General features: G+C 41.6%; 1 protein-coding gene across 4 annotated transcripts in view; it reads left to right on the forward strand.

Moving 5' to 3' along the window:
* Positions 1-27,354, forward strand: part of heatr5a (HEAT repeat containing 5a) — a 175,946-nt gene that overhangs the window by 129,875 nt on the left and 18,717 nt on the right. For 2 of the 4 annotated variants that reach the window (XM_060933913.1, XM_060933914.1), the window contains 8 exons: positions 218-457; positions 684-811; positions 7,521-7,668; positions 10,771-11,043; positions 15,298-15,522; positions 20,562-20,713; positions 22,720-22,930; positions 25,017-25,671. In XM_060933913.1, the coding sequence (XP_060789896.1) occupies positions 218-457; positions 684-811; positions 7,521-7,668; positions 10,771-11,043; positions 15,298-15,522; positions 20,562-20,713; positions 22,720-22,930; positions 25,017-25,321 (1,682 nt within the window). In that variant the 3' untranslated portion in view covers positions 25,322-25,671. Of the gene's footprint in view, positions 1-217; positions 458-683; positions 812-7,520; positions 7,669-10,770; positions 11,044-15,297; positions 15,523-20,561; positions 20,714-22,719; positions 22,931-25,016; positions 25,672-27,354 lie in introns of those variants that run through there. The other 2 variants (XM_060933915.1, XM_060933916.1) reach the window with 1 other exon arrangement.

Below are 27,354 nucleotides of genomic sequence, written 5' to 3' on the forward strand. Positions count from 1 at the left end.
CTTTTCAGCTACTCGTCTTTGACTCGTTAAGTATCATGTTAGCTGAATGGAATATATCTGATATACCATGAAAAAACCCCAGCCAATATTATTTAAATATCGCACCTTACCATACATCATTCATAGAAGTGACTCCTAAAGCTTTCAAGTCGTTAAATATTGTACTTCAGCATTGTTGTGTGAGGTTGTCAAATAATTTGCTCTCTGCTTTTCTCAGGAGGCTCGTTCTACACAGCAGAAGCAGTGGATCAGGCACGTCAGCATTACTGCAGCTCCTGGGCACCAATCCTCCACGCCACAGCACTCTGGCTCAACAGCAGCGAGTTTCTCATGGCTGACGAGGGGCCGGCCAACCTCTCCAGACCAGTCACCCCCACCTCAATGGGCCAGTCCACCACACGGGACAGCGCAAAGTCCCAAGAGGACATCAGTGTGGAGCGTCTTCACCTCATCCTGGGTAAGGAAGTGGCGCAGAAAGGAAATTTCATATAGAACTGTATACAGAGGGACCTTTTTCATGTTTCATGCAGCATCTATACCTACATGACCTACGCCAGACTTTGGTCATATTGAGACGTTATTATCGCTTATGTTGACTAGCATGGCTAACTGTCCTGAGTGAATGGATTTAGTTTTAACGGGAATTGCTGATTCCTGATCTTTTCTGGGTTTGATGTTTGTAGGCATCAGCGTGGAGTTTCTGTGTTCACCTCACTCTCAGAATCAAATGGAAAACATCATCTCATGTCTTCATGCACTGCAAGCTTTACTCGAAGTGCCTTGGCCCCGTTCCAAAGTGGGCAATGATCAGGTATTCCTGCATACAATGATCGAATTCAGTGCTGTACTTCTTTTCTTTTTTTTTTTTTAATAACCGTTACTTCACGGATGCATGTTTTCCACAAGTTATTATATGACATTAAAGCCCAGTGTTAAGATCATAAAATAATTTTTTTTTTTCCCCCCCAGGTGATTAGTTAGACCTTGACAGGATACATTTTAATAAATGGTTATGCTTTGAAGTATCACGTAAAGGTACACTACCATACATGTCAACCTATACGGAATGTCCGTATTTTATACGGATTTGATTCAATAAACGTAGTATACGGGCGTACAAATAAAATTATACGGATTCTTAAAAAAAACTTCAATATTTATTTAGAGCTATAATCAATTCCCACGATGATAAGAGTGCATAACATTTACAAATGTACTGTACACCACAGAAAGCACAAACAGCCAGTAAAGAGTCTTATGAAATCACGCGTTATCTTGTGGTAGCGAGACTTCGTTCCACTTCTGATCATGCGCACACCGCATTGCAAGAATCCCGCCAACCGGGAAGTAACATTTTGTTTGAAAAGCGTATTTCCACCTGAGCGACTTTCACTAGCGACTGAAAAGATTCTGAATGGGCACTCCGGCAAGATCAACACAGACACTTGCTGTGACATGCAGCCTAGTGAGGTATTGGTGCAGACTGCTAAAAAAGCTGTCATGGAGTACAATTCAGAACAGTAGAGTGACACTTTGTGTTTTTGTCAAACATTGGAGCTTTGTATTCATTCTGAAGGTTTATTGTTATTAATATTGAATAAAAAGTAACTTGGATATATCATTGTTAATTATCATTCAAATTTTAGGTAAATTATTTTAATTTGCATCTTATACGGATTTTATAAGGGAAATACGGATTTTGGAGGTTGGTTATACAGGTTTGATTGACCAAAGGTTGACATGTATGCACTACCGTTCAAAAGTTTGGGGTCACCCAGACAATTTTGTGTTTTCCATGAAAAGTCACACTTTTATTTCCCACCATAAGTTGTAAAATGACTAGAAAATATAGTCGAGACATTTTTCTGGCCATTTTGAGCATTTAATCGACCCCACAAATGTGATGCTCCAGAAACTCAATCTGCTCAAAGGAAGGTCAGTTTTATAGCTTCTCTAAAGAGCTCAACTGTTTTCAGCTGTGCTAACATGATTGTACAAGGGTTTTCTAATCATCCATTAGCCTTCTGAGGCAATGAGCAAACACATTGTACCATTAGAACACTGGAGTGAGAGTTGCTGGAAATGGGCCTCAATACACCTATGGAGATATTGCACCAAAAATCACACATTTGTAGCTAGAATAGTCATTTACCACATTAGCAATGTATAGAGTGCATTTCTGATTAAAGTGCTGATGACACGTTTTTGACATCTTTGGCGATGTTTTATAACATAAAAAGTAATTCCCGATAATCCATATATTAATTCATGAAGGCGCCTATTTTACAAGTTATGATGATAAACGTGGCTATTTGGGCAAATTTGACGGGGCTGCAGCACCCAGGAGACGAAGGAGGAGGAGGAGCTATATGACATCAGCGAAAGAACCTTCCTCCTAACTTACCAGTTTGTTGTTGATGCGACAGGTGTTCAGTTTATCATTATTAGTATTTTTATTAGACATTATTATACATATATATATATATTAGTTATTATGCCTTCGCGTTGTGTTGCCGGCTTTTGCTCTAAAACCCACAAGGATGGGGTAAGTTTATTCAAGTTTCCCAGAGATCCCGAGCTGCATGCGAAGTGGGTGAAGCAAGTCAGGCGCACTCGTGACAAGTGGGAGCCCTCACCAACATCTGTCCTGTGCTCTGAACACTTCGATTTGGATTGTTTTGACACCCTTCCCAGCTTAAAAGAATCTCTTGGGTGTTCAGTTCAGCACAAACGTGTGTTACTACCATCAGCAGTGCCTACACAGTGTTGCCAGATTGGGAGGTTTCCTGCCCAGTTGGGCGGTTTCAAGTGCATTTTGGTGGGTTTTGAACATATTTTGGGCTAGAAAACATCAGCAGTATCTGTTGCCAGCCCAAAATATGCCCAACTGGGCGGGAAGCCTCCCAATCTGGCAACACTGCCAGTATTCCGGAGGGGGTCTACTAGTAGCTATGCCGGATCCAAACACAGTCCTCCTGTCAGAACATGTGTTGTGAAATGACATAAGATAAAGGTACGTAGAGCTATAGATTCTACATGATAATCATAAATGTAATCATAAAGTCGGCGTGATATCAGTCATGTATTTGCTTGTGAAAGCTTGCGGCTTTCATGTAACTGCCACCTAGCAACGAGAGGCAAAGGGTAAAGAGGGTAGACTATCATAGATTCTATTCGGAAGAGATCAACACAATTCTAGACTCCCAGAAGAGGAAGAGCTAGCACTAGAGAGTTCACCGGCGTTTTCATGCGCCATTTCCATTGAGTAGAACCAGAGTAGAACAGCCAGTGAACCGCAGTGTGTTCTTCCGCTGACGTCACAACATGGCCGCGAGCCACGGACCCAGTTTTCTTGCGCTGTGCAATTAAAAGTTGGATATTTGCGTAACAACAGCTTCTTTTCACGTAATTATAACAGAAATCTAACGTTTGCCATGTTGTATAGTTTATTTAAGAAATTGCATAGAGTCATGTTCGTGTCATCAGCCCTTTAAAGTGATCTTCATTGAAAAGAACAGTCTTTCAAAAATAAGGAAATTTCAAAGTGACCCCAAACTTTTGAACGGTAGTGTATCTGTGAAAGTTCTCAGGAGTTTTTGGTGTGGTCACTAGTAATAATACTACCCTGAAATTGCAAACAGCTTCTCCTGAGACACAGGGACTTTCTTATAATGTTTCCAGATGTTCCAAACAAAAAAACTTGTGACCTCATCCTGACGAAATTGGCAAGAATTTTAATTGCAAAATTTAATGGACAACACCTGAAATACAATCTCTAAAACATTAAACGTGTTAAGTTTATGATATTACCAGTTAAATCTACCAGAAAAACAGCTAGACAAAAGAAAAAGAAACGTGGGATCGCTGTGCCATTCTGTTTGGCAGAAAGCTGTTTCTTCCTCGCTAATGGTTTTTTAAAATGGAGGCCTTGTCACTGTTCTGTGACAGATAAATGATCTGTACTATTTCTAGCACCACTCATAAATTTCTGATTTATTATGTTGACTTGAAAGAGCCAACATTCTCAACCTCCTTCGTCACCATGTAAATTTTCATTGGTCACAGTCTTTTGACATAGAGTCATGAAATTCAGCAGGATTGTAGATCCAGTACAGGAATAGTGTGCTTGTGCTTTTAGGAAGAATCCACGTAGCAACATTCTGAATAATTATTTTCCCCCGTGGGAGTATATTTAACAGGTATTCCACGAAATCGAGTCAAACATGAGCTGATAAGGCTGTAAGCCATGTACGACAAGATTGAAGGGAATAACTGTTTTATTCTATCCACAGTCATTGGATTTTGACAAACGGAGCATTTTTATTTTTTGCAAATTCGATAAATAAAAACTTTATACAAAACGTCTGACAAAATCATTTCCGCTTAGAATGTAAACAAAGCGGTGAAATGACAGTAACAATTTGTGAAAAATGCTGCTTTAATAATTCTTGAAAAATAAAAAAGATACGTGCTTCCAATCAAATACTTTTGTTGCTTTTTTTTTTTTGGTATTTTTTGGGGTTTTGTTTTCGAGTAGAGTTTTTATCTCGTCCTTGGTTGGTTCAGTAACACATGCTGCCATTTTCTTCTTCTCCTTTAGGGTTTTTTGGCGGTTGGCAAACCAACTTAAAGGTGCATTACCGCCACCGACTGGGCTGGAGTGTGGAACAGGAGATGGGGGGGGATGATATTCTTTTAGTTATTTCTGTTTCTTTTAAATACGTGATAAAGTGATGCATCTGACTTGATACACTCTGCCATTGTTTTTCGCTACTCACAGTATATGAGCTGATAGCCTAGTAGTAGAGTAGCCAATCAGAGCGCACGATTGCTCATATCCAGTGACTATGGATAGAATAATGACAGTTATTCAGTGTTCTAATTCATTCACTTCTCAATGTACAACCACCAAACTTCATCTGGTCAAACCTGAGTACACTGAGGCTTGTCATGGCAAATTACAGACACATTGTGCTCATCGTTCTCTTTCTATCCATCCTTCTTTCTTCCTGCATTTATTTTAATAAGGAAAAGCTACAGTGGATGACGTCATTTCCATTCACTTCTGAATACTGAATTCACTGTTTCAACAAAACATTTTCCGCTAAAAGCCGTATACTTTCACCGAGAGACTTCATTCAAGCTATAAATTATTGAGCTGCTCCCCCTTTCAAAAACCTCTCCAACTTCTAATCCTTTTTAAAATAGATTTTTATAGTTATGAGTGTTTCTTTGGGACGAGATCAAGAAAACTGTCCCACTGGCTTGCGTTCAGAATTAGGTGCCATCAGCGTTGGCTTTTTCTAAATGTTCATGTGGTTTTAACCAGCTGTAAATAAAGCCTTACATTTACCCTTTCTTCAACAAAAACAAACTATTTTACTGAATAGTCTTTTTAGCCTTTCAGGGTTTTTTTTTAAAGCATTTTAGCCTTTTTACCTGGCTTTGTGAAACAAACATGAAGTTAGTTATTCTAATAGAAAACTAGCAACACTATAGTAGCCAAAAGGGACTCCATAACAGCCACCTAGTGTAACAACACCCTAGCAACCAGCTGAGTTCCCTTAGCAACTGACTAGTTAAAATTTGCAACCAACTGGGATCAGATTGAACCCTCCTAGAAGCATCATAACAATCACCTGGAACCTCATAACAGCCACCAAACAACATCCTAACACTAGGTGAGTTTCCTTAGCAACCAACTAGCTACAACCTTGCAACCAACTGGGATCTTATCGAAACCTATTAGAAACACCGTAGCCTGGGATCCCATAGAACCAACCAACTAGCTACCACCTTACAACCAACTGGGATCTTATCGAAACCTATTAGAAACACCATAGCCTGGGATCCCATAGAACCAACCACAGGGATGTGATTTTTCCGCGAATTCGCGGAATTCCGCTTTTTTCACCTCAAAACTTGGAAAAAAAATGTTTCCGATTTTTCCCTCAAATCCACATTCGTATCCTATTCGTTCCGACTTTGTTTGAAAGATGGCAGCCTCGGATTTTCATCTTTACGCCTCGATCACAGAGGCTGCCATCTTTCAACTCTTTGTTTGAAGCGAGCGCATTCATTGGTTGTTGCAGAGCGATGGGCCAATCATGTACCTCGTTTCATCTCATTGATGCAATTACGTCATTGAGATGAAACGAGGTACGTGATTGGCCCATCGCTCTGTAACAACCAATGAACGCGCTTGTTAGATAGCTGTACGTAAGCTCGCTTCAAACAAAGAGTTGAAAGATGGCAGCCTCTGTGATCGAGCGTAAAGATGCAAATCGAGTTAAAGAAATCGACAGAATAGTGAAAAACAAGTCCCGCTGGGAATGGTTGGAGAAAGAGGTTGCTACAGACGTTGGACATGAGACTGTGAGACATTTGTTCAGCGATTTCGTTCTTTGGGGAGAGGGCAGAGGTCTCTGGCTGTCAAGTTTGGGGATACTGGGACCTCCCCTGCCCGAGCTATGAGCATCCAAAGTCGGGTTGGAGCCCGGGATAGAAACGAAACCTAAGCGGAGCGCCGCGGCTCGCCTCGGGGCGTATTACGTCCCAAGGCGCGGGGCTAGCGGGCCCTGCCGCGCTGGTTCTTTGGGGGGGGAGTGAGTGAGAGTGTGTGTGTCTGTGTGAGAGTGTGTGTGAGAGAGAGAGTGCGCGCGCGAGCGAGAGAGTGAGTGAGTGTGTGTGTGTCAGAGTTGCATGTTGACCATTAAATTGGCTTGAATTTGTTAATCATGACAAGTTTTTTCTTGTGTGTTTTGCTTGCCATTTTAGTACAATTTTTAAGTCAGAAAACCCCAAAACCCAGGAGCTTCGGGGGGCTTCCCCCCTTGTCCCCCCACCAGGGTGCTGCCCTGGACCAGCTGGGGGCCTGCGGCCCCCAGACCCCCGGCTAAAATTTTCAGATAATTTCACCAGCCCCAAATCACATCCCTGCAACCAACTAGCTACCAACTTACAACCAACTGGGATCTTATCGAAACCTATTAGAAACACCGTAGCCTGGGATCCCATAGAACCAACCAACTAGCTACCAACTTACAACCAACTGGGATCTTATCGAAACCTATTAGAAACACCGTAGCCTGGGATCCCATAGAACCAACCAACTAGCTACCAACTTACAACCAACTGGGATCTTATCGAAACCTATTAGAAACACCGTAGCCTGGGATCCCATAGAACCAACCAACTAGCTACCACCTTACAACCAACTGGAATCTTATCGAAACCTATTAGAAACACCGTAGCCTGGGATCCCATAGAACCAACCAACTAGCTACCACCTTACAACCAACTGGGATCTTATTTAAATCTCCTAGAAACAACTTAGCAACTGCCTGGGACCCCATAACAGCCACCTGGCAACACCCTAGATACCAGCTATATTTCCTTAGCAACCAACCAGCTACAACCTTGCAACCAGTTGGGATTATATTCCATCCACCTGTAAATATTTATTCACAAACATTTTCACAATGAAAACCGTGTGTGTGTGTGTGTGTGTGTGTGTGTAGGCACTGAGTGTGGAGCTCCTCAGTGTGCTGCACAGGCTGATCGTGACCCGAGAATCACCGCAGATCCAGCTGGCCGTGTTGGAATTGGTGCGACAGGTGGTGTGTGCCACTCAGGAGCATGTTAAAGAGAAACGCCACAGTGCTGAGGGTGAGCCTTTAAAACACGCACAAGCTGAGAAATACTCCTGATTTTTTTTTCCTTACATGAATGCTCTGCTTTGCATTGAAGTGTGTGTCTCTGAAATACCTTTCATTATTCTCCAAGTCTTACATTATAAATAGATCATGCCACAAAAATACTGTCACACCATATTCCTGAAACAAGCTACAAGAGTTTTAAACAGCATGTACATTTCAAGAAATCAATAAAAAATATTTTAAACACATAATTTAATACTCATACCATCACTGTCGTGATACTGCATTTAATGTATGTTTATATTTAATGTAATGTAGGTGCAATTGGTAATTAAGTGATCAATCTCATTAAATCAGTCTCATTAGGTCATTAAATCAGTCTCATTAATTAATACCATTAATTTTGGTGCTTAATAATAAATTACCAAACAGCTAAATTATGGTATATTCCAAATTATTATGATCACTTACCGTATTACACAACTCGTATGCACCTTGGAATTCTTTGAGGTTGGGCGACTTCAAAAATATCGGAACAAATAAACAGTTTCAATAATGAATGAATTTATTATAAAGATAAAAATGGATAATAGCAGTTGGAATCATTATATACAAATATGATATGGTATGTGTTTGTGTGTGTGTGTGTGAGAGGCCTTATGACCACCTGTTTCTAAGTACAGCAAGAGAGTTAGCTTTGGTTGCTAATTGAGATGTGTTGGCCACATGTGGAGACACAGGGTAGCCTTGTGTCACTAGCTAAGACAAAGGAATGCTAGCTAAGATGTGTTTGTGAGGCCTGTGTGGGGCCTGAACAAAAGAGTTAGTATGGATTGCTAGCTAAGGTGTGTTTGTGTGTGGCCACGTGGCCTGACAGAGTTAGCCTGTGTGTGGCCTAAACAAAGGTTAGCCTAGCTTGCTAACGAGACAAAGGAATTAGCCGTGTGTTTAGCTAAGGTGTGCTTGTGAGGCCTGTGGCCATGTGTTTCTAAGTAACAAAGGACTAGCCGGTAGCTAACCCACTAGTTCATAACACTACTAAATCCACTGAAATCTTGATGAGGTCAAAATGTGTAATAAGGAAATTGAGGATGTTAGTAAGGAATAGAGAAGCATGCACAGCCTATTTATTAAACAAAACTGAGAGGTCAAAACAAAATAGAACAATTATCAATTCAACACGCTTACGGTGTAAACATTTAAACCGTTCCTGAGTTTAAATTCACACTTCTTCATAAAGCTAATTCCTAAGACTAGTTTTCCTGCCCAAAAATTGCCAGTCTTACTTCAGTATCTCGCTTATAGCAAGATTACGGAGATATGTTCCGAGACTTTTGGAGTTTCACTATTGTGGAGCACGTGAGTCGCTTCCGTGGAAAGCAGAGGATTTCTTGGTCCGACACGTGGTCGCTCGTGATGGAAAGAAGTCTCTGATCAAATAATGTGCACAGCGCTTTAATTAGGAGGAATCTGATCGCTCCTAACTTTAAATTAAAACTGCTTTGGGTGGCAGTTTGGTAACGTTACTGATAGACAAACAAAACCGGTTGTAACTCTGAGTTTAAAATCGCGCGATTCTGGATTTTTACCAGGGCCAGTGGTAAACAAAGAAATCGCGCTAAATCGTAGATCTTGCAAGAAAGAAAAGAAAAGACGTCTTTATCTGGTTTGCTCGGCAGAGCAAATCTCTTTGTGTCCAGACAGCTGCTCCAGATGGAAAAGAGAGAGCGGAAACGTGTTCCGTTACTTATGCCTTCATGGAGGATGTGACATTGGTGATCCCGCCCCGGCGTGACGCAGGTCACGCGGAAGCTGGTTGATGGGATTTGTAGTTCTTAGACGGACTGTGGTTGAGTCACTTATGTGCTCATGGAGGAAGTGACGTAGGTGATCCCGCCCAGGCGTGACGTAGGTCAACGCGGAAGTTGGTTGGTGGGATCTGTAGTTTTTTAAAGAGAGACGGGCTGTTGTACTTACAGTAATAATAACTCTTAGCAAATGGGAAGGAGATTTTGAGATGTACTCCAGCTCACTGAGATGCCAGCTTCAGACCAAAATTCACCTGCTGGAAATCCCAATTAAGTGAAAAGAAAAGGACACAGGATGTGAAAGATGCATTTGCTTTCACTTGTGATTTTCTCCCCAGTTTAGTCACCTGCCAGTTAGTGAGAAGGTGTAAGCTAACACATGTTTCCTCCAAGACATGAGAAGGCAGCCAAATATATCCTTCTGAACTGTTGCTGATGTTGCACCACTGGGCAGCATAACAACAATCTCAGAGGAAACTCAGTCTGCACTCTTCCACACACGTTTTGTCTCGTCCACCGATGTGCTCGGATTTTTGTTGTAAAATTCTGTTTTATCACACTGCCTGCTAGAACTTTCTTGTTGGGGGGAAAAATTTGCCTGGTATTTTTCAAATCTCCAGCTGTCTAATTTTGAAGACCCTGTGCCCACTCTCGCCTCAGTTTCCTGTTCTTGTATGACACAAATGGAACCCTCTGTGGTCGTGTGCTGTTGTAGCCCATCCACCTCAGGGTTCCTACCCACAGAACTGCCACTCAGTGAATGTTTTATATTTGCACCATTCTGTGTAAATTCTAGAAACATTTGTGCCTGAAAATTCCAGGAGATGATCAGTTTTTCAAACCAACCTGTCAGGCACAACCAATCATGCCATGGTCACAGAGATCACATTTCCCCCTGTTCTGATGTTTGATGTCTACATTTCACTGAAGCCGTTAACCTGTATTTGCTGATTTGGATAATTGCATGAATAAGCGCTGGTACAGGTGTTCCGATTAAAGTGGCAGTCAGAGGATATGTCAGTAACTAAAGTGAAAAGATTAATTTTTATACGTAGCTCTACAGATACCTGTATCTACAAATAATCACTTGAGCAATAGTTAATCTTTCACGATAATTGTAGTGTAATATTTAACAATTTATTTTGTAACAGTTATACACAGCTGGTTAGTGCTTTTATATAACTATAAAGCTTGAATATCCACCCTGCAGACATGAGTTCGTTCCATCACATGCTGGCGCAGAAACTGAATAAAATGGGTTTGCTGTTAATGCAACACACTGGACACTCTTGTTTTGTGCTCAGTGGATGATGGTGCGGCTGAGAAGGAGACAGTGCCAGAGTTTGGTGAGGGTCGGGATACTGGTGGCCTGGTGCCGGGAAAGTCTTTGGTGTTTGGAGCGCTGCAATTGTGTCTTTGCACACTACTCCGGAAACTTCCGCAGCTCAGTCCTCGACTGGCAGGCAGTCCCAGTGGACAGAGAGGTGTCGTCTCCTCTCTCAGTGACAGCGACTGCACTCTGATCACCTCAGCTTTAGGGATCCTTTCAGAATTGCCTTCCATCTGCTCTCCTGAGGGTAAGTTAGAAAGATATAACGTGGCTCATGCTTTAAAGACGTATTCCTTTGTTTTATTTTTAGAGATGGCCCCTTTATCCAGATAATTGCAAAGTACTTGATTTGATTGGTTGAAAATATATTTATTTTAGATATGATTTTGGGAAGATATAAATACAGTGGGGCAAAAAAGTATTTAGTCAGCCACCAATTGTGCAAGTTCTCCCACTTAAAAAGATGAAAGAGGCCTGTAATTTTCATCATAGGTACACTTCAACTATGAGAGACAGAATGGGGGAAAGAATCCAGGGAATCACATTGTAGGATTTTTAATGAATTAATTGGTAAATTCCTCGGTAAAATAAGTATTTGGTCACCTACAAACAAGCAAGATTTCTGGCTCTCACAGACCTGTAACAACTTCTTTAAGAGGCTCCTCTGTCCTCCACTCGTTACCTGTATTAATGGCACCTGTTTGAACTCGTTATCAGTATAAAAGACACCTGTCCACAACCTCAAACAGTCACACTCCAAACTCCACTATGGCCAAGACCAAAGAGCTGTCAAAGGACACCAGAAACAAAATTGTAGATCTGCACCAGGCTGGGAAGACTGAATCTGCAATAGGTAAGCAGCTTGGTGTGAAGAAATCAACTGCGGGAGCAATTATTAGAAAATGGAAGACATACAAGACCACTGATAATCTCCCTCGATCTGGGGCTCCACGCAAGATCTCACCCCGTGGGGTCAAAATGATCACAAGAACGGTGAGCAAAAATCCCAGAACCACACAGGGGGACCTAGTGAATGACCTGCAGAGAGCTGGGACCAAAGTAACAAAGGCTACCATCAGTAACACACTACACCGCCAGGGACTCAAATCCTGCAGTGCCAGACGTGCCCCCCTGCTTAAGCCAGTACATGTCCAGACCCATCTGAAGTTTGCTAGAGAGCATTAGGATGATCCAGAAGAGGATTGGGAGAATGTCATATGGTCAGATGAAACCAAAATAGAACTTTTTGGTAAAAACTCAATTTGTCATGTTTGGAGGAGAAAGAATGCTGAGTTGCATCCAAAGAACACCATACCTACTGTGAAGCATGGGGGTGGAAACATCATGCTTTGGGGCTGTTTTTCTGCAAAGGGACCAGGACGACTGATCCGTGTAAAGGAAAGAATGAATGGGGCCATGTATCGTGAGATTTTGAGTGAAAACCTCCTTCCATCAGCAAGGGCATTTGAAGATGAAACGTGGCTGGGTCTTTCAGCATGACAATGATCCCAAACACACCGCCCGGGCAACGAAGGAGTGGCTTCGTAAGAAGCATTTCAAGGTCCTGGAGTGGCCTAGCCAGTCTCCAGATCTCAACCCCATAGAAAATCTTTGGAGGGAGTTGAAAGTCCGTGTTGCCCAGCGACAGCCCCAAAACATCACTGCTCTAGAGGAGATCTGCATGGAGGAATGGGCCAAAATACCAGCAACAGTGTGTGAAAACCTTGTGAAGACTTACAGAAAACGTTTGACCTCTGTCATTGCCAACAAAGTATTGAGATGAACTTTTGTTATTGACCAAATACTTATTTTCCACCATAATTTGCAAATAAATTCTTTAAAAATCAGACAATGTGATTTTCTGGATTTTTTTTCCTCATTCTGTCTCTCATAGTTGAAGTGTACCTATGATGGAAATTACAGGCCTCTCTCATCTTTTTAAGTGGGAGAACTTGCACAGTTGGTGACTCACTAAATACTTTTTTGCCCCACTGTATGTCTAATGGTTTAGTTGAGTTTGGGATTGAGTTCAGTGTTTTCTGTTAACAAGCCGAGCACAGTGAAACTTCACCTCCCTGTTTCTTAGGCGTGGGATTCTTCAGGCCCCTAACGATTCAGAGCAGTTTATTTATTTTTTTATTCAGGGTGCTATGATGGTTATAAAATGATCTCGGTGCATCTTCATTCTGCACATGATGAATTGTTGATGTAACAGAGCTCGTGTACAGCAGGTTTCTTCTTCATTTCTTTTTGTCTATGTAACTCATAAAATCCAAACTTCAATACCCAGACTTCAAAAATGGACTACGGAGTTGGTCTTCTTATCTGCTAGCTAGCTAGTTTGGCTAATTTGTAGCGCATACATAGTGCACACACTAACCTACACCTTTACGTTCAACCAACCAAGTGGTTCAAACTTGCTGCCAAGAATATATTTGGGTCGAATATAAATTTTATTTTTATGATGTTTTGATTATTAACTTACAGCACATTGTGTTTAAAGGTCATAGGCAACGGTTTTCAATTTATGCACATTTGAAACTTTATATGTTAAACCCTCTAATTTTCTTCTGGTCCCAAGAAGTATTGTTAATAAGTAATAATTAAAATAAGTTAGCGCGGATCGCGGCGAATTTCTGTTCGGCGATTTTCGTGACCACTCGGCGCGTGACATCATTCAAGAAAGACAAACCGCTTGAGTTGAGTCCACTTCCGTTTACTTACATTGCCGTTCGGCTTGAGTGCAGATGTGCATTCAGGAATTTCCAAAGAAAAACCCCATGCCTTATTGTTGTGCAGTGAACTGTAACAACGGGACCGGGTCAGGAAGAAGTTTTTACCTTTTTCCGAGAGAGGAGAAGAGGCGGAGAGAGTGGATTGGCTTTTTCCAGAAGAAGAGAAGAGGCGGAGCGAGAGGATTGGCTTTTTCTGAAAAAGGAGAAGAGGCGGAGTGAGAGGGTTGGCTTTTTCCGAAAGAGGAGAAGAGGCAGAGTGAGAGGATTGGCTTTTTCTGAAAAAGGAGAAGAGGCGGAGTGAGAGGGTTGGCTTTTTCCAAAAGAGGAGAAGAGGCAGAGTGAGTGGGTTGGCTTTTTCTGAAAGAGGAGAAGAGGCGGAGCGAGTGGATTGTGCGCGTGAAGCCAGAGGGTTGTTTTTTTTCCCCGAAAGAGGAGACGAGGCGGAGAGAGTGGATTGTGCGCGTGAAACAAAATCAAGAAGTCAAAGAAGAAACGGAGCAGCAACGCTCAAGCAAAAAGAAGATTGGAGGTAAACATTTTTACTTTTGCTTGCAATTGACAAGTCAAGAATCCTGAGGGATCCTGTACAATCATTGTGGAAATGAGACAAAGGGATATTTCCTCGCTTAGAGTCGGCTATAAATAGTATAATGCCGCGGATGGCAGGCTAATGTGGCCTACCGGCGCACTGTCCAGTAATCGTTACCTATATCCACTAGGGAGGGCGGTTTAATTATTCTTCAAAAGGGCTCTTATTTAGTATTACGACAAAAGTAGGAAGTTATCATAACTACCAGGATAAATCGTTTGGGCGCGAGTCTTGTTGAGGTCCGGGGTCACCGCGATCAGAGTCGGCCGAGTCGCTGTCCGATTCCGAGGCCGCGCGGTCAAACCAGTGAGCCACATTCACCGATTGCTTCGCAGCGGCCATAGGTTCATACATACGGTATGGTTTCACCTCTCGATATTTAATTTGGAGAGTTCCTACTTCAAAATCGCTATCAGACATTTTACACAACCTCTCACGACCAAAGTCCGTACACGTGTGCTCGGTTCTCAAGTAAACACAGAGCCGCTCCCAGTCTGTTTGGCTTGAATGACGTCACGACGACGGTCCCCTGGCGGTGAAAGTGCGCATAAGTGAGTTGTAAACAAACCTTCGGAAATTGGGCAAAACAGTATATTTTAGCTGTTTTATTCAATTTTAGGGTGCAAATTAGACACCAGGAAGATTGAATTCGCTTTTTGGGTCGTTCCTCTAGACAATAAAGTTGATATTCTACCCCTTAAACCACATGAACTTCACATGTGATTTTTCACATGTGATCAATGTGACTTTTGCACACGTGATTTCTCACATGTGAAATATGTGGAAAATGTGTTTTGCACATGGGAAACATGTTATTTGCACATGGGAAACGTGGTTTTGGCCCAATTTTATGTGAATCACGTGGATATGTTTCACACATGTGGTAACGTGATCACATGTGAAATACATGGGAAATTCATGTGTTTTTTCTGTAAGGGACGTTTCGCCTCCGACCGTTGCCTATGACCTTTAAAGTAATGTGTGATTTTTATTTATTTATTTTTCTTTCAGTGAAATTATAACTACATTTACAATAAGAATATATAATTATGTAGAGCTGTATGTCAATGTCGAATCATTTAAAGAGAAAATCAATGTATAGGTCTAAGAATCTTGTTTTTCTACATACTCAACATGTTATTCAGATCTGGATTCTGTTTTGTTTGTTTAACTCCAGGCAGTGTGTCAGTTTTGCCCACTGTGCTCTATCTGTTGCTTGGGGTGCTGCGGGAGTTGGCGAGGGAATATGGAGGTGTGGCCACAGAGATCCTGGTGCCTGGGACACTTCAAGCACTACGCACGGTCCTCTCATGTCCCATGAGCAGAGTGGAGAAAAGCCGCCGTGCCTGGGTCCAGCTGCTGCGCTGTGCTCTCACTACACTGCTTATGTGCTGGAACACGGGTAAAGCTATGCTCACATAAGAAGTCAACATGATGCCATACCTAGCTACGTAATTTTGTTTTTGTAACATGGCTCCTTGAGATCTTGGCTCGGCTGACTTAAACTAATTTAAATACATCAGTGTCTCTTCTTGGTTGATAATGTGTCACCAAAAATATTCATCCACTGGCAGTACTAGGAAATTAAAACTGATAAAGGGAAATCAACGTACACAAAGTTCGATATTTAACTTTACAAATACAAGGTCACTGTGGTGGTTACATAGTGGTCCCTTTGTGAGGGAGCACCAGATGGGCTAGGGCTGATTTTATATTTCTGTATGCATAGACACTTACACAGGGCAAAGTCTTCATACTTGTGTGTAATGTGAGTTTGTTCTCTAGGGGGCAGTGTCACATATAAACCACGCAAGAATTTACTGAACTGTGTAGCGAAGAAATCCAAATAAGCGCTCTGGAGAAGAGCTTTCAAAGGAGAGTTCTGTGTTTCACTGTACGGATAACAAATGATTTATAAATAGACCATCTCATAGGCATATGTTTGTTTTCTATGGAGCCCCTAAAGACCCTCACAAGATAATAACTTGTGTGTACAAAATAGTAATAAATATCACCTTTCAGAACTTCAGGGACTCCATAGGTCTGAAATGTGGTGGGGGATAAAAATAAACCTTGTGTGATCAATTACAAACTGAGTGAGTGTCGCGCAAGCAGTTCTGAAACATGCTCAGTCAGCATCTGCAACTTTTGTTCTGAAGTACTCAGATTTAACCAAGGTTTAAACCCACAATTCTATCAATCACAGAATGACCGATGCTTTAGTTTTAATTCAGGGCTTTTCAAAGTGTGGGGCGCCCCACACTGCAACTTCAACGCAAATTCAACCAATCCCCGCGAATTCAGGGCGGTGTTACAATTATATCCAATCACCGCAACTTTCCCGCAAATTTGACCAATCGTTGGCGGCGTCTTGAGGTGATGTCGACAAACTATCTTCCGCCTTACTTCCGTGTTACTTACGTTCAAGAGAAGCAGCATGCGTGCAGTGTTGCCAGATTGGGCGGTTTCAAGTGAATTTTGGCGGGTTTTGAACATATTTTGGACTGGAAAACGTCAGCAGTATCTGGCAACACTGTGTGCGAGTCAGTGTTTCTGTAGGCTTAAATTCTGTTACTGAAAGTGTGTTATGTTTACAGTGAAGGACTGTGTGCACTTTATTTATTTTTTTACTTAATACAAGAAATTAATGGATGCCAACATTTTTGCCAAAATGGTATTTTATTTTCCATTGTTTAGGCAGCTTCAGCATCATACTGTGAGATTCTGTTCAAATTGTTTTTTTTTCTTCTATGAAGCCTGAGCCATTTATTTTATTAGTTTATAATTATTGTTTAATTTAGTCTTCAGGAGAGACTGCCTGCACACAGTACTAGTATTAATAGTTTTTTTTTTCTTACATGAAAGCTGAGGCATTTATATTATATTTTAAGGTAACTTCATGTTGTGCTGTGAGGTTCTCTGCACTTTAACTTTTGAACCAACAGGAGCATTTGGATAAGTAAAGCCTATTTTTCTGCATTTTTGTAGTCCTGCTAATCTTTTATATTGGTAAAGTTGTTTATAGGACCATTTCTCAGTGTCTGTTTTTTTAATCAATAGTTTTTCAGTAATAACTTAATATTTAACATATCACTCAATTTTAATCACAAAAAGAGAAAATCGCAACAATTTCTCGCAACTTTCACTTCCTCCCGCAATGTAATCACAACAAAAACCTAAAAAACACCGCAACTTTCATCGCAATTTTTTGGAAACCCCCCCCCCCCCCGCAACATCAGACATTTTAGCCCGCAACAATCACAAAAAAGGCCCATGGAATCCTGGGGGGACTGAAAAAAGAAGGAAGTATGACCGCGATTATTTAAAGTTTGGATTTTCATGGACTGGATCTGAAGATGCTCCACTGCCACAGTGTGTTGTCTGCCAAGAGGTGCTACCTAACAATGCTATGAGATGTTTTAAAAAGCACAGATGTTTAAAATGTGAAAAAGAAAAAAATTGTGTACAACAACCATTTTTTAAAAATACGAATGGAACATTAAGTATAGCAACAACAAAAATTGTAAGGGGGGCGCTGTTGTTTATTTGCTCTCCGAGGGGGGGCTGACTCTCCCACACTTTGAAAACCCCTGTTTTAATTTATTTAGTTTCTGTGGTTTACATCATCTACATTTGGAGTCTGTTAGGAAAAAAAGAGAAAGTATGCAGTCCTGCAGGATTCAACTGGCCGTGACGATGAACTACAGCCAGCACAAAGCTTTGTGCTGTATCTGCACATAGAACACAATGTCATGATTCTATAAATAATTATACTTACAGTATATAATCAATTTATAACCCATTATACAGTGATAGGATAATATCCCTGTGTATTTAGTCCTGGGTATGACTTTAAACTGCAACAGGTGGCGAGTCTCAGGTCCAGGAGGACTTGAGTATTGGGGACAGTGGAGTTACCCTTTAATCACCATTGCTCCCTGGTCCACTCTGACCCAAAGTGGTAGCACCTGCCTGGGCTCCAGCTATGGGTTAAGTAGTACATCACCAATAAGGTGCTGGCAGCAGGACGCTTTTCGGTGCAATGTGGCAGATGAACCCAACAGGGTCAATGGCACACCAACTGATGGCATGCGGAAGAGCCACTCAAATGGCCAACGGATTGGCATCACCCAACAAGTCAGTTGTCACTGCAGGGCAACTTCCATACCCATCAGGTCTGTGGCACTTTTGTGCACCACTTGGCATCAGGTTTGGAGGTCCAGAGAGACAACACGATGGGGGCACGACATTGTTTGCTTACCTTACTGTGCAAGGCGCTTCATTAGGAGCGGAGAGCTGGTGCGGGCCTCACAGCCCATCTCCGTTTCTGCGCATCCTAATGAAGCAGTCATCATCACTAACAATGAACCGATGACGACGTGTATGAACCACCTGCATACATTACCACAAATGGCCACCCAATAAAAGCGAGCCATTAACTGTGCTTGTAGCAAGGTGCCCTGCCATGGAATTATAATGAGCCACAGACAGGCCAAGTCAATCACCAGTCCTTAACACAATTGAGTATGCATTTCAATTCCTGAAGAGGAGACTGAAGGGAGAAAAAAAGAACAAGGCAACAGTTTGGTGATGTCAGTGGGTCACTGGGTTGATGCACTTATTGCAAGCGAGGGACATGCACCCAAATGTTAAGTGTTATTTACTTTAAGACTATCTGTTCCTATACATCTGCTCACCTAAAAATCGGGTGGTCTGCCACCAAATGTGCCATGTTCTAAGTTGTTTAACATGTCTAGATGTAAATATCAGGAGTTAAGGGCTGAAATTCTGATCTACCATCTCCTATTCATCTCATCTCATATCATCTCTAGCCGCTTTATCCTGTTCTACAGGGTCGCAGGCAAGCTGGAGCCTATCCCAGCTGACTACGGGCGAGAGGCGGGGTACACCCTGGACAAGTCGCCAGGTCATCACAGGGCTGACACATAGACACAGACAACCATTCACACTCTCATTCACACCTACGGTCAATTTAGAGTCACCAGTTAACCTAACCTGCATGTCTTTGGACTGTGGGGGAAACCGGAGCACCCGGAGGAAACCCACGTGGACACGGGGAGAACATGCAAACTCCGCACAGAAAGGCCCTCGCCGGCCACGGGGCTCAAACCCGGACCTTCTTGCTGTGAGGCAACAGCGCTAACCACTACACCACCGTGCCGCCCCTCCTATTCATCTTTTAATCTCAAATCGAAATGTCTTCAACGTATAGTGAAAACCAAGGAATTGGCCTTGCTGTTCCAGTACTTTCAGAGGGAACTGTAGAATATCTGCCATACAAGTCCCTGTGAATTAGCTGTTACAAACTGATTTACTTTGCAGATGAAGTTAATGTCTGAGGTGCTGTTAGAAAATAATTCAACAACTGCTGACCAGAATTGAGAATTCAACAGCACATTATTATTATTATTATTATTATTATTATTATTATTATCATCCTAATGTTTTTATGATGCTATTTCTCCCTCAGTTTTCAACCAATCATCAACAAATTTCACATGCAGAATGCCTCTGAACTGAATTATGTTGCTATGACTTTTGGTGGTGATCTGGATCACTGACCTGGAATGATCCATGAAAATGGAAGTTTTTTCAATCACTCATAATTCTGTCAATTTTCATGTTGTTTTGTTTTGTTCAGGGCGGCAGGGCGCAACTTTTCCTCACTAAGCATCATTCTCTATCTCTTACCGTTTTGGATCTATAGGGTATGGTGACCAGATGTCCCGGTTTGTAACAGCTAGCACAAATTACTATGACTTTAGTCATTGTTGTTGTTGTGAGGCAGTACTAAGACCAGTTATGTTGTATGGTACAAGACAGCAGTAAGAGCAGCTATGTTGTCTGGTTTGGAGACAGTGGCACTGACAAAAGGACAGGAGGCTGAACTGGAGTAGCGAGGTTGAAGATGTTGAGATTATCACTGGGAGTGACAAAGTTGGACAAGATTAGAAATGAGAATATTAGAGGGACAGGACATGTAGAATGGCTTGGAGACAAAGTGAGAGAGATGAGATTGAGATGATTTGGACACGTACAGAGGAGAGATCCAGGGCATATTGGGAAAAGAATGCTGGAGAAGGAGTTGCCAGGTAGAAGGAAAAGAGGCAGAGCAAAGATGAGATTTATGGATGTGGTGAAGGAGGACATGAGGACGGTTGGTGCTACACAAAAAGATATGGCGGACAGAAGGAGATGGAGGGACATTATCCACTGTGGCGACCCCTAACGGGAACAGCCGAAAGAAGAAAAAGAGTATTGATTATCAGAATTGTTACCTCTTAAAAATTGAGGTATAAATGACAGTGTTTTCGCATGGGCTAGACCACAGAGATTGTAAACAGAGAGAGAACAAAAACTGGAATGTTCAGCTATGCATTTCTTTAATTCAAGTCATTTAAATCTGTTCATCTTTTGTAGACACAACAGAATCTGGTGTGGATGAGATCACTTTGCTGATGGCACTCACCATCTTCCTGCTTTGTGCCAGTGTTGAGGTCACCAATGTAGAGCCGCTAAAGACGTGCTGCATCAGCAAGTTCCAGGCCAGTCTGGAGTCCAAGGACCCCATGGTAAGCAGGGGTAAATGAATACATTTGGGGAGCATTTGACTTCACAATGAGAAACTACAATATAATAACAGTGTAAGAGTCTAACGTGGTCAAAGATGCTGCTTCTTCACTTATTTCTATACATTTCATCAGGATGCAGTAATGCATGTCTGGACAATTTCTGTTGACTATATTTGCCCAGTAGTAGTACATCAAGGCAGTTGACCTTCTGATGATCTTTTGAGATGCTTTTTCAGTTTCTTCCCAAAGAGACTCACCAAAACAAATCACCTGGATGAGTAAAAACAGGCATATTCACCAATTATGTGGCATACCGATGTTTTAATAGCATGATGTGTTTCATTTTATGCTAAAGTTACTTCCAGTTCACTAATTTGTTTGGACAAACCGCGTTCCAAGAGTGCTGTTATTTGCACTGGTGCATTTCACTGTTTGTATTGCTCCACCTGTGTTCACTATATAAAATTCCAATTATAGCAATAGTTCGTTACGGGTTGTTTTACAATCAGGGTACGCAAGCTAAAAATCACATTTAACACTTATTATCTTCAATATCAAAAGGCTTGACTAAATAAACTTGGTTGTTTATTGTAGCCCTGTGATAGCTCTATTTACCATGCAAAAAAAATTTGGTGATAACATTATTTTTGGTGAATGTATGGCAATATATGTCGTATTTAGCAAAATTACTCGTGTCATTTAGAAAAAGTGCTTTTTTGACCACAGGTAGCTCCAAAAGGGATGCACTTAAATCATTCTTTATACCATAAAACACATATTTGGTTCCATATCATTGGAAACATAGTTAAGTTTTAATGTTGAATGCCAGTAAGTTTTCAGACTATTTTGATCAAATTAGTATGTAATTGTGTCAAAAAAAAGTCCTCTCCGAGACAGCTAATTTTTCAATATAAAATAACATATCTAAAATGATTTTCATCCTAAAATGTGGTCAAGATATTGGGACATAAATATTAGAGACAACTAACACAAAGCTTACAGCCTTATATTTAAAAGTCAAGTCAAGTTTATTTGTATAGCGCTTTTAACAATAAACATTGTCGCAAAGCAGCTTTACAGAATTTGAACGACTTAAAACATGAGCTAATTTTATCCCTAATCTATCCCCAATGAGCAAGCCTGTGGCGACGGTGGCAAGGAAAAACTCCCTCAGACGACATGAGGAAGAAACCTCGAGAGGAACCAGACTCAAAAGAGAACCCATCCTCATTTGGGCAACAACAGACAGCCTGACTATAATATTAACAGTTTTAACAGGTATAACCCTCAACTGTCCTCATGGGGCCGTCCTTCACAGGAGCGGTGCGATAAAACTCCGACCAGACACAGGGCACCAGGATGGATCAAACAGGTCCGAGGGGCAGAAGAGGCCAGCATCTCAATCCCAGGATCAACATGTAACTCAGAGGGACAGATTGGGGGGGAAGAGAGAGAGAAAGAAAACACAGGTTGTTAGGTATGCCCTAAAAGCACTATGGAAGTAGTGGATTCTGAATTGTCAAAAAAAAAAGTCCTCTCCGAGAATCACTTCATTTGTTTCTCCCAGCCCTGCTTAAAGCTACACTTAAGCTTCTTTATCTTATAGCAGATTACACAAAACTACCATACACATATGTCAAAAAATTACCTGAAATCTGTTCTTTAACTTGTCCTTCACTTAAAAACTGGTACAAGAACCAGTTTGAATCAATTTGAATTTTGGACCCCTGTGACACAAACTTTGTACCCTGATTGTAAAACAACCCTTACATCAAAGCCGTTACTACTGTGGGCTTGTCAGTCAATTGTTCTATCCAGTTGTGGTTTCGCTGCAAACTGTTTTTCATCTCTTTATTTTATACAGTTATTTTTATGAAGTGTGCTAATACTTCTGGTAGGCACTGCATGTAATACTATTTTATTAGTAGGGTTTTGTTTTGGTTTTTATAAAATAATGACAGCCTTTCGTTTACTTCCGTTATACCTGCTTGTGTTATCCTCTCTAGGTGCTGAGCCGGTGTTGCCAGTTACTGGCGTCAGTGTTTCAGGGCCCAGCAGTGGTGGCAGGGTCGTTTATCAGGGCACTGGGCACTCAGCTGGTGGCTTGGCTGCAGCAGGTGGAGAAAAACCGCCCTCAGACTGCCACTGAGCTGCAGGCAGTGCAGGATGGCATCAGAGCCATGGAGGCATTAGTGCTCGCTGCTCAGGAAACTCACCGTGAGTATTTCATTTGGACTTTAGTTCAGTTTACATGGTGGGTTTACCATGTACACTCACTGGCCACTTTAATAAGAACACCTGCACACCTCATTCATGCAGTTATCTAATCAGTGCAATGTATAAAATAATGCGGATAGAGGTCAGCTGTTTCAGTCAATGTTCACCTGAAATGGTGAAAGTGTGACCTCAGGGAATATGACTGTGGCGTGGTTGGAGGTGCCACACAGGTTGGTTTGAGTGTTTTCGGAAGATTAGTGTACGCTTTTCCAGTATTTCAGAAGTAAATACTACTGTAATGATTATCAGTCAGTATAATGTTGTGACCTCGTGTCTTATGAGAATGTACAATATGCGATCCTAATGTTAGCTGAACTGATATTTAACGTTAACTTACCAAGGTTATACGAGGCTCAACAGACATGTGATATTGATGGATAAATAACATTAGTTAAAATGCACACGTGAACAGTAGCATAGTTTAACGTAGAGTAATGAACTGAGAAATATTAACATGGCTATAATTTCAGGGCTCAGTTTTGTACATAGTCTTTTGATTGGAATAGCAGTGGTTCTGAATGCCTGCTCTTGGTGCTTCTAATCCAAGAGACCAAAACAAAGGTCCTAGATATGCACAAGCACTGTCCTGCCCACTTGTTTTCTTGTAAGCTCTATTTATTTATCTTTCCCATCAAATTGTGGGATATCTGTGAATTAGTTAGTTCCTGTTTTCACTTGCGTTATGAGAATACTGTACGAGGGAAGCCATGGCTGAATGGTTCAAGAAGCAGTTTTGGGACCAAAAGGTTGCTGGTTTGATTCCCTGCACCAGCAGGAATGGCTGAAGTGCCCTTGAGCAAGGCAGCTGCTCCCCAGGCTGCCTCTGGGTATGTTGTACGTCGCTGTGGATAAGAGCATCTGCTAAATGCCGTTAATGTAATGTCATGTAATGTTTTATATGTAATAGTACCTGTTAGGGATGTTAACCGATGACCGTTTGACCGATGGTTGACCGAATCAACGTCAACCGGTTAATTTTTTTTTGGTTGTCGGTTAAAAAAAAATAAATCAATCGTTTTGAAGCTGCCGATTTTGGAGCGGAGAACCTGGAATTCTGTGTTGTAAACGCTTGGGGCATGCCATGCGGTGTAAGGATGACAGCTGACAAATCAGAAACACCCATTCAGTCATGTCCCGCCCTCCTGCCCCAGTTGAAGACAGCTGCCACTCGGCGAAAGAAAAGTGTAGACACAGGCTTTTTAGCTTACAAATTACTATTCTGTTTTTTTTTTTTTTTTTTTTAAATTATTAGAAGGCACATCGAGTTTAGTCCTGCCTTGGCCAATGCATTCTGAAAGTATGTTTCGGTCTGTAGCCAACAATGCATGTTACTGCAGATCAGATCTCTCCACGCAAACTAAAGGGGAGAGAATGAAATGACAGCGGTGTCTGGACGGGGAGTGACAAACGCAGCTTTTATGTCTGTGAGCCAAGTCGGTGACGGCTTCAGAGCAACTTCAATACCATGCAGTAATGGCGTGTTGATATTGGTAACGGCGTTATAACGATTGTAGCTAATTAATTAGATTACCCGGCGTTATAACAGCCTTTATTTTAACTCCGTTATTCCCATCACTGAATGTTATGTACTTCTTCTAGCACTTGACTTTATTTTCAGCGCCATCATGGCCAACTGAAACTGTCTCTAAGCTGGAGCCATTTGTCCTCCGCTCCAATACAAACCCCTCGACATCAGTGCCGCGTTTGACTAAATGTTTCGCGCTGTAGAAAAGGTAATGTGAGTGGAGGGCAGCGACTGGGACTGAATGTGCGGATGCTCGCGGTTAGATTTAGAATAGATTCTAATAATTCCAATTCTAGAATTTTAAACTCATAGGTTAACCGACTTTAACCGGCTAATGAGGCTCGGTGGTTGTTCAAGATTTTTTTTTAGTTTTCACCATCCCTAGTACCTGTACGGTGCAGGGGGTGCTTCTGAATATGGAAGCGGTGAGACAGGTTTATATTAAAAATGTGACTGTGTGCCATAATCAGATGGAAATATTGGTGCCGTGTCCTGATATAGGTGCTCAGTTGGTGGCCGTGCTGTTGCCCATCCTCGTCTCCTTCCTGCTGGATGAAAACACTCTGGCCACAGCTCCTGAAGCCTCACGCTGTCTGCACGAGTCTGCTCTGCAAGACCTGATGCGCCTCGGGCCTCAGCATCCATCCGTTTTCAAAGCCTTCATGGCCTCGGCACCACATATGAAAGCCCGACTTGAGGCGGCCATCAAGGGCAACCAAGAGATTGTAAGCGCCAAAGCCATACCAACTCAGGTGCCTGACAAGAGCCAGGTGCCCAGCATCAAACTGAAGACCAACTTTCTGTGAAACAAGAGCATTAATGTGAATTATGTGAATTTTTAATAGTTTAGGTCAGAATTAGTGTTATTTTAACCGATTCATGCTTTTAAATTTAAGGTAGTAGTTGATTGTTACACTGTTCAAATGTGAGCATTTGTTATAATAAGGCATTAACCTCTATGAGGATTTTGATTTAAAATGAGGTTTGTCAAGCAAAGTGCACCCATCCTATGCAAAAAGAGAGACAAACTAGATTTTGGTACATAATACAGGCACTGGTTTAAGATAAAGGACCTGGTTTATTCCTCTTAAGCTGTATTTAAAATCTGAAGCATTAAAATTGGAATGTTTGAATACAGTAGTGCTTGAAAGTTTGTGAACCCTTTAGAATTGTCTATATTTCTGCATAAATATGACCTAAAACAACAACAGATTTTCACACAAGTCCTAAAAGTAGATAAAGAGAACCCAGTTAAACAAATGAGACAAAACTATTATACTTGGTCATTTATTTATTGAGGAAAATTATCCAATATTACACATCTGTGAGTGGCAAAAGTATGTGAACCTCTAGGATTAGCAGTTAATTTGAAGGTGAAATTAGAGTCAGGTGTTTTCAATCAATGGGATGACAATCAGGTGTGAGTGGGCACCCTGTTTTATTTAAAGAACAGGGATTTATCAAAGTCTGAGCTTCACAACACATTTGTGGAAGTGTATCATGGCATGAACAAAGGAGATTTCTGAGGAGCTCAGAAAAAGCGTTTTTAATGCTCATCAGGCTGGAAAAGGTTACAAAACCATCTCTAAAGAGTTTGGACTCCACCAATCCACAGTCAGACAGATTGTGTACAAATGGAGGAAATTCAAGACCATTGTTACCCTCCCCAGGAGTGGTCGACCAACAAAGATCACTCCAAGAGCAAGGCATGTAATAGTCAGCGAGGTCACAAAGGATTCCAGGGTAACTTCTAAGCAACTGAAGGCCTGTCTCACATTGGCTAATGTTCATGTTCATGAGTCCACCATCAAGAGAACACTGAACAACAATGGTGTGCATGGCAGGGTTGCAAGGAGAAAGCCACTGCTCTCCAAAAAGAACATTGCTGCTCGTCTGCAGTTTGCTAAAGATCACGTGGACAAGCCAGAAGGCTATAGATAGTTTTCACTGACGTCACGGCATTCCGGGGAACGCCCCCCAGCCGCCATCTTGCAGGGCAAACAAAACGGACCATCGCCACTACCGGCTACGTTATCTCGGAAGAATTTATTAAGTTATATAGTCAGTTTTCTAAAATAAAGATCACTGTCGGCAAAATCAAGCAAACAGAAGTATATAGATACATTGGACGACATCTCACGACAACGGTATGCAGCCAAACTGTCCTTGATTGGCGGAATTGACCCCTACGAAGTGGACAAAGATGCATTTTTCAAGTGACTATGCAGGGCTGCCATCCATATCGTACCCTGATATTGTGAACTATTTCGTGAATAGTAAAAGCGCCTACACACTTGACGACCTCAAAGCATACAAGTCACTGGAGTCATACAATTATTTTGTCTGTGGCTGGGTCCGTGAAGTCCACCATATAAAAACAAGTGACAGTCGTGTCCTAATTACAGCCAAGGTATGTAAACATTGGAATTTTAGAGCTCTCAACACTGCATATAAATGTGTGTGTATAATATCGAGTTGATTTAAATCGGAAAGCTGCGCACATTTGCGCGAAGCTGCGCAAATGTGCGCAGCTTTCCGATTCACTGGGTTTTTTTTTTTTCCTCATCCTTATACTTCCTATTTAAACAACTTACCACTTATAAAATGATCGGAGCAGACTTTGCTGTGTTTGGAAGGCTGATAATCCTTGCGGTTGATTCTTGCAAGCCATAGATTTCTCCTTTGTATGCTGAGTTTCTTTGTTTGCTCGCCTTCATGCTCCCATACAGTGGGAATTCCATAAAAGCTCCACTTGACTTCATCTGACCTATTACGACAGCCGTGAATACAACAGGTGTGCACCATTACTAGCTTTAAATAGTAATAATGTAACTATAAA

The sequence above is a fragment of the Neoarius graeffei genome, chromosome 11, assembly GCF_027579695.1.
Source record: "Neoarius graeffei isolate fNeoGra1 chromosome 11, fNeoGra1.pri, whole genome shotgun sequence".
Taxonomy (NCBI): domain Eukaryota; kingdom Metazoa; phylum Chordata; class Actinopteri; order Siluriformes; family Ariidae; genus Neoarius; species Neoarius graeffei.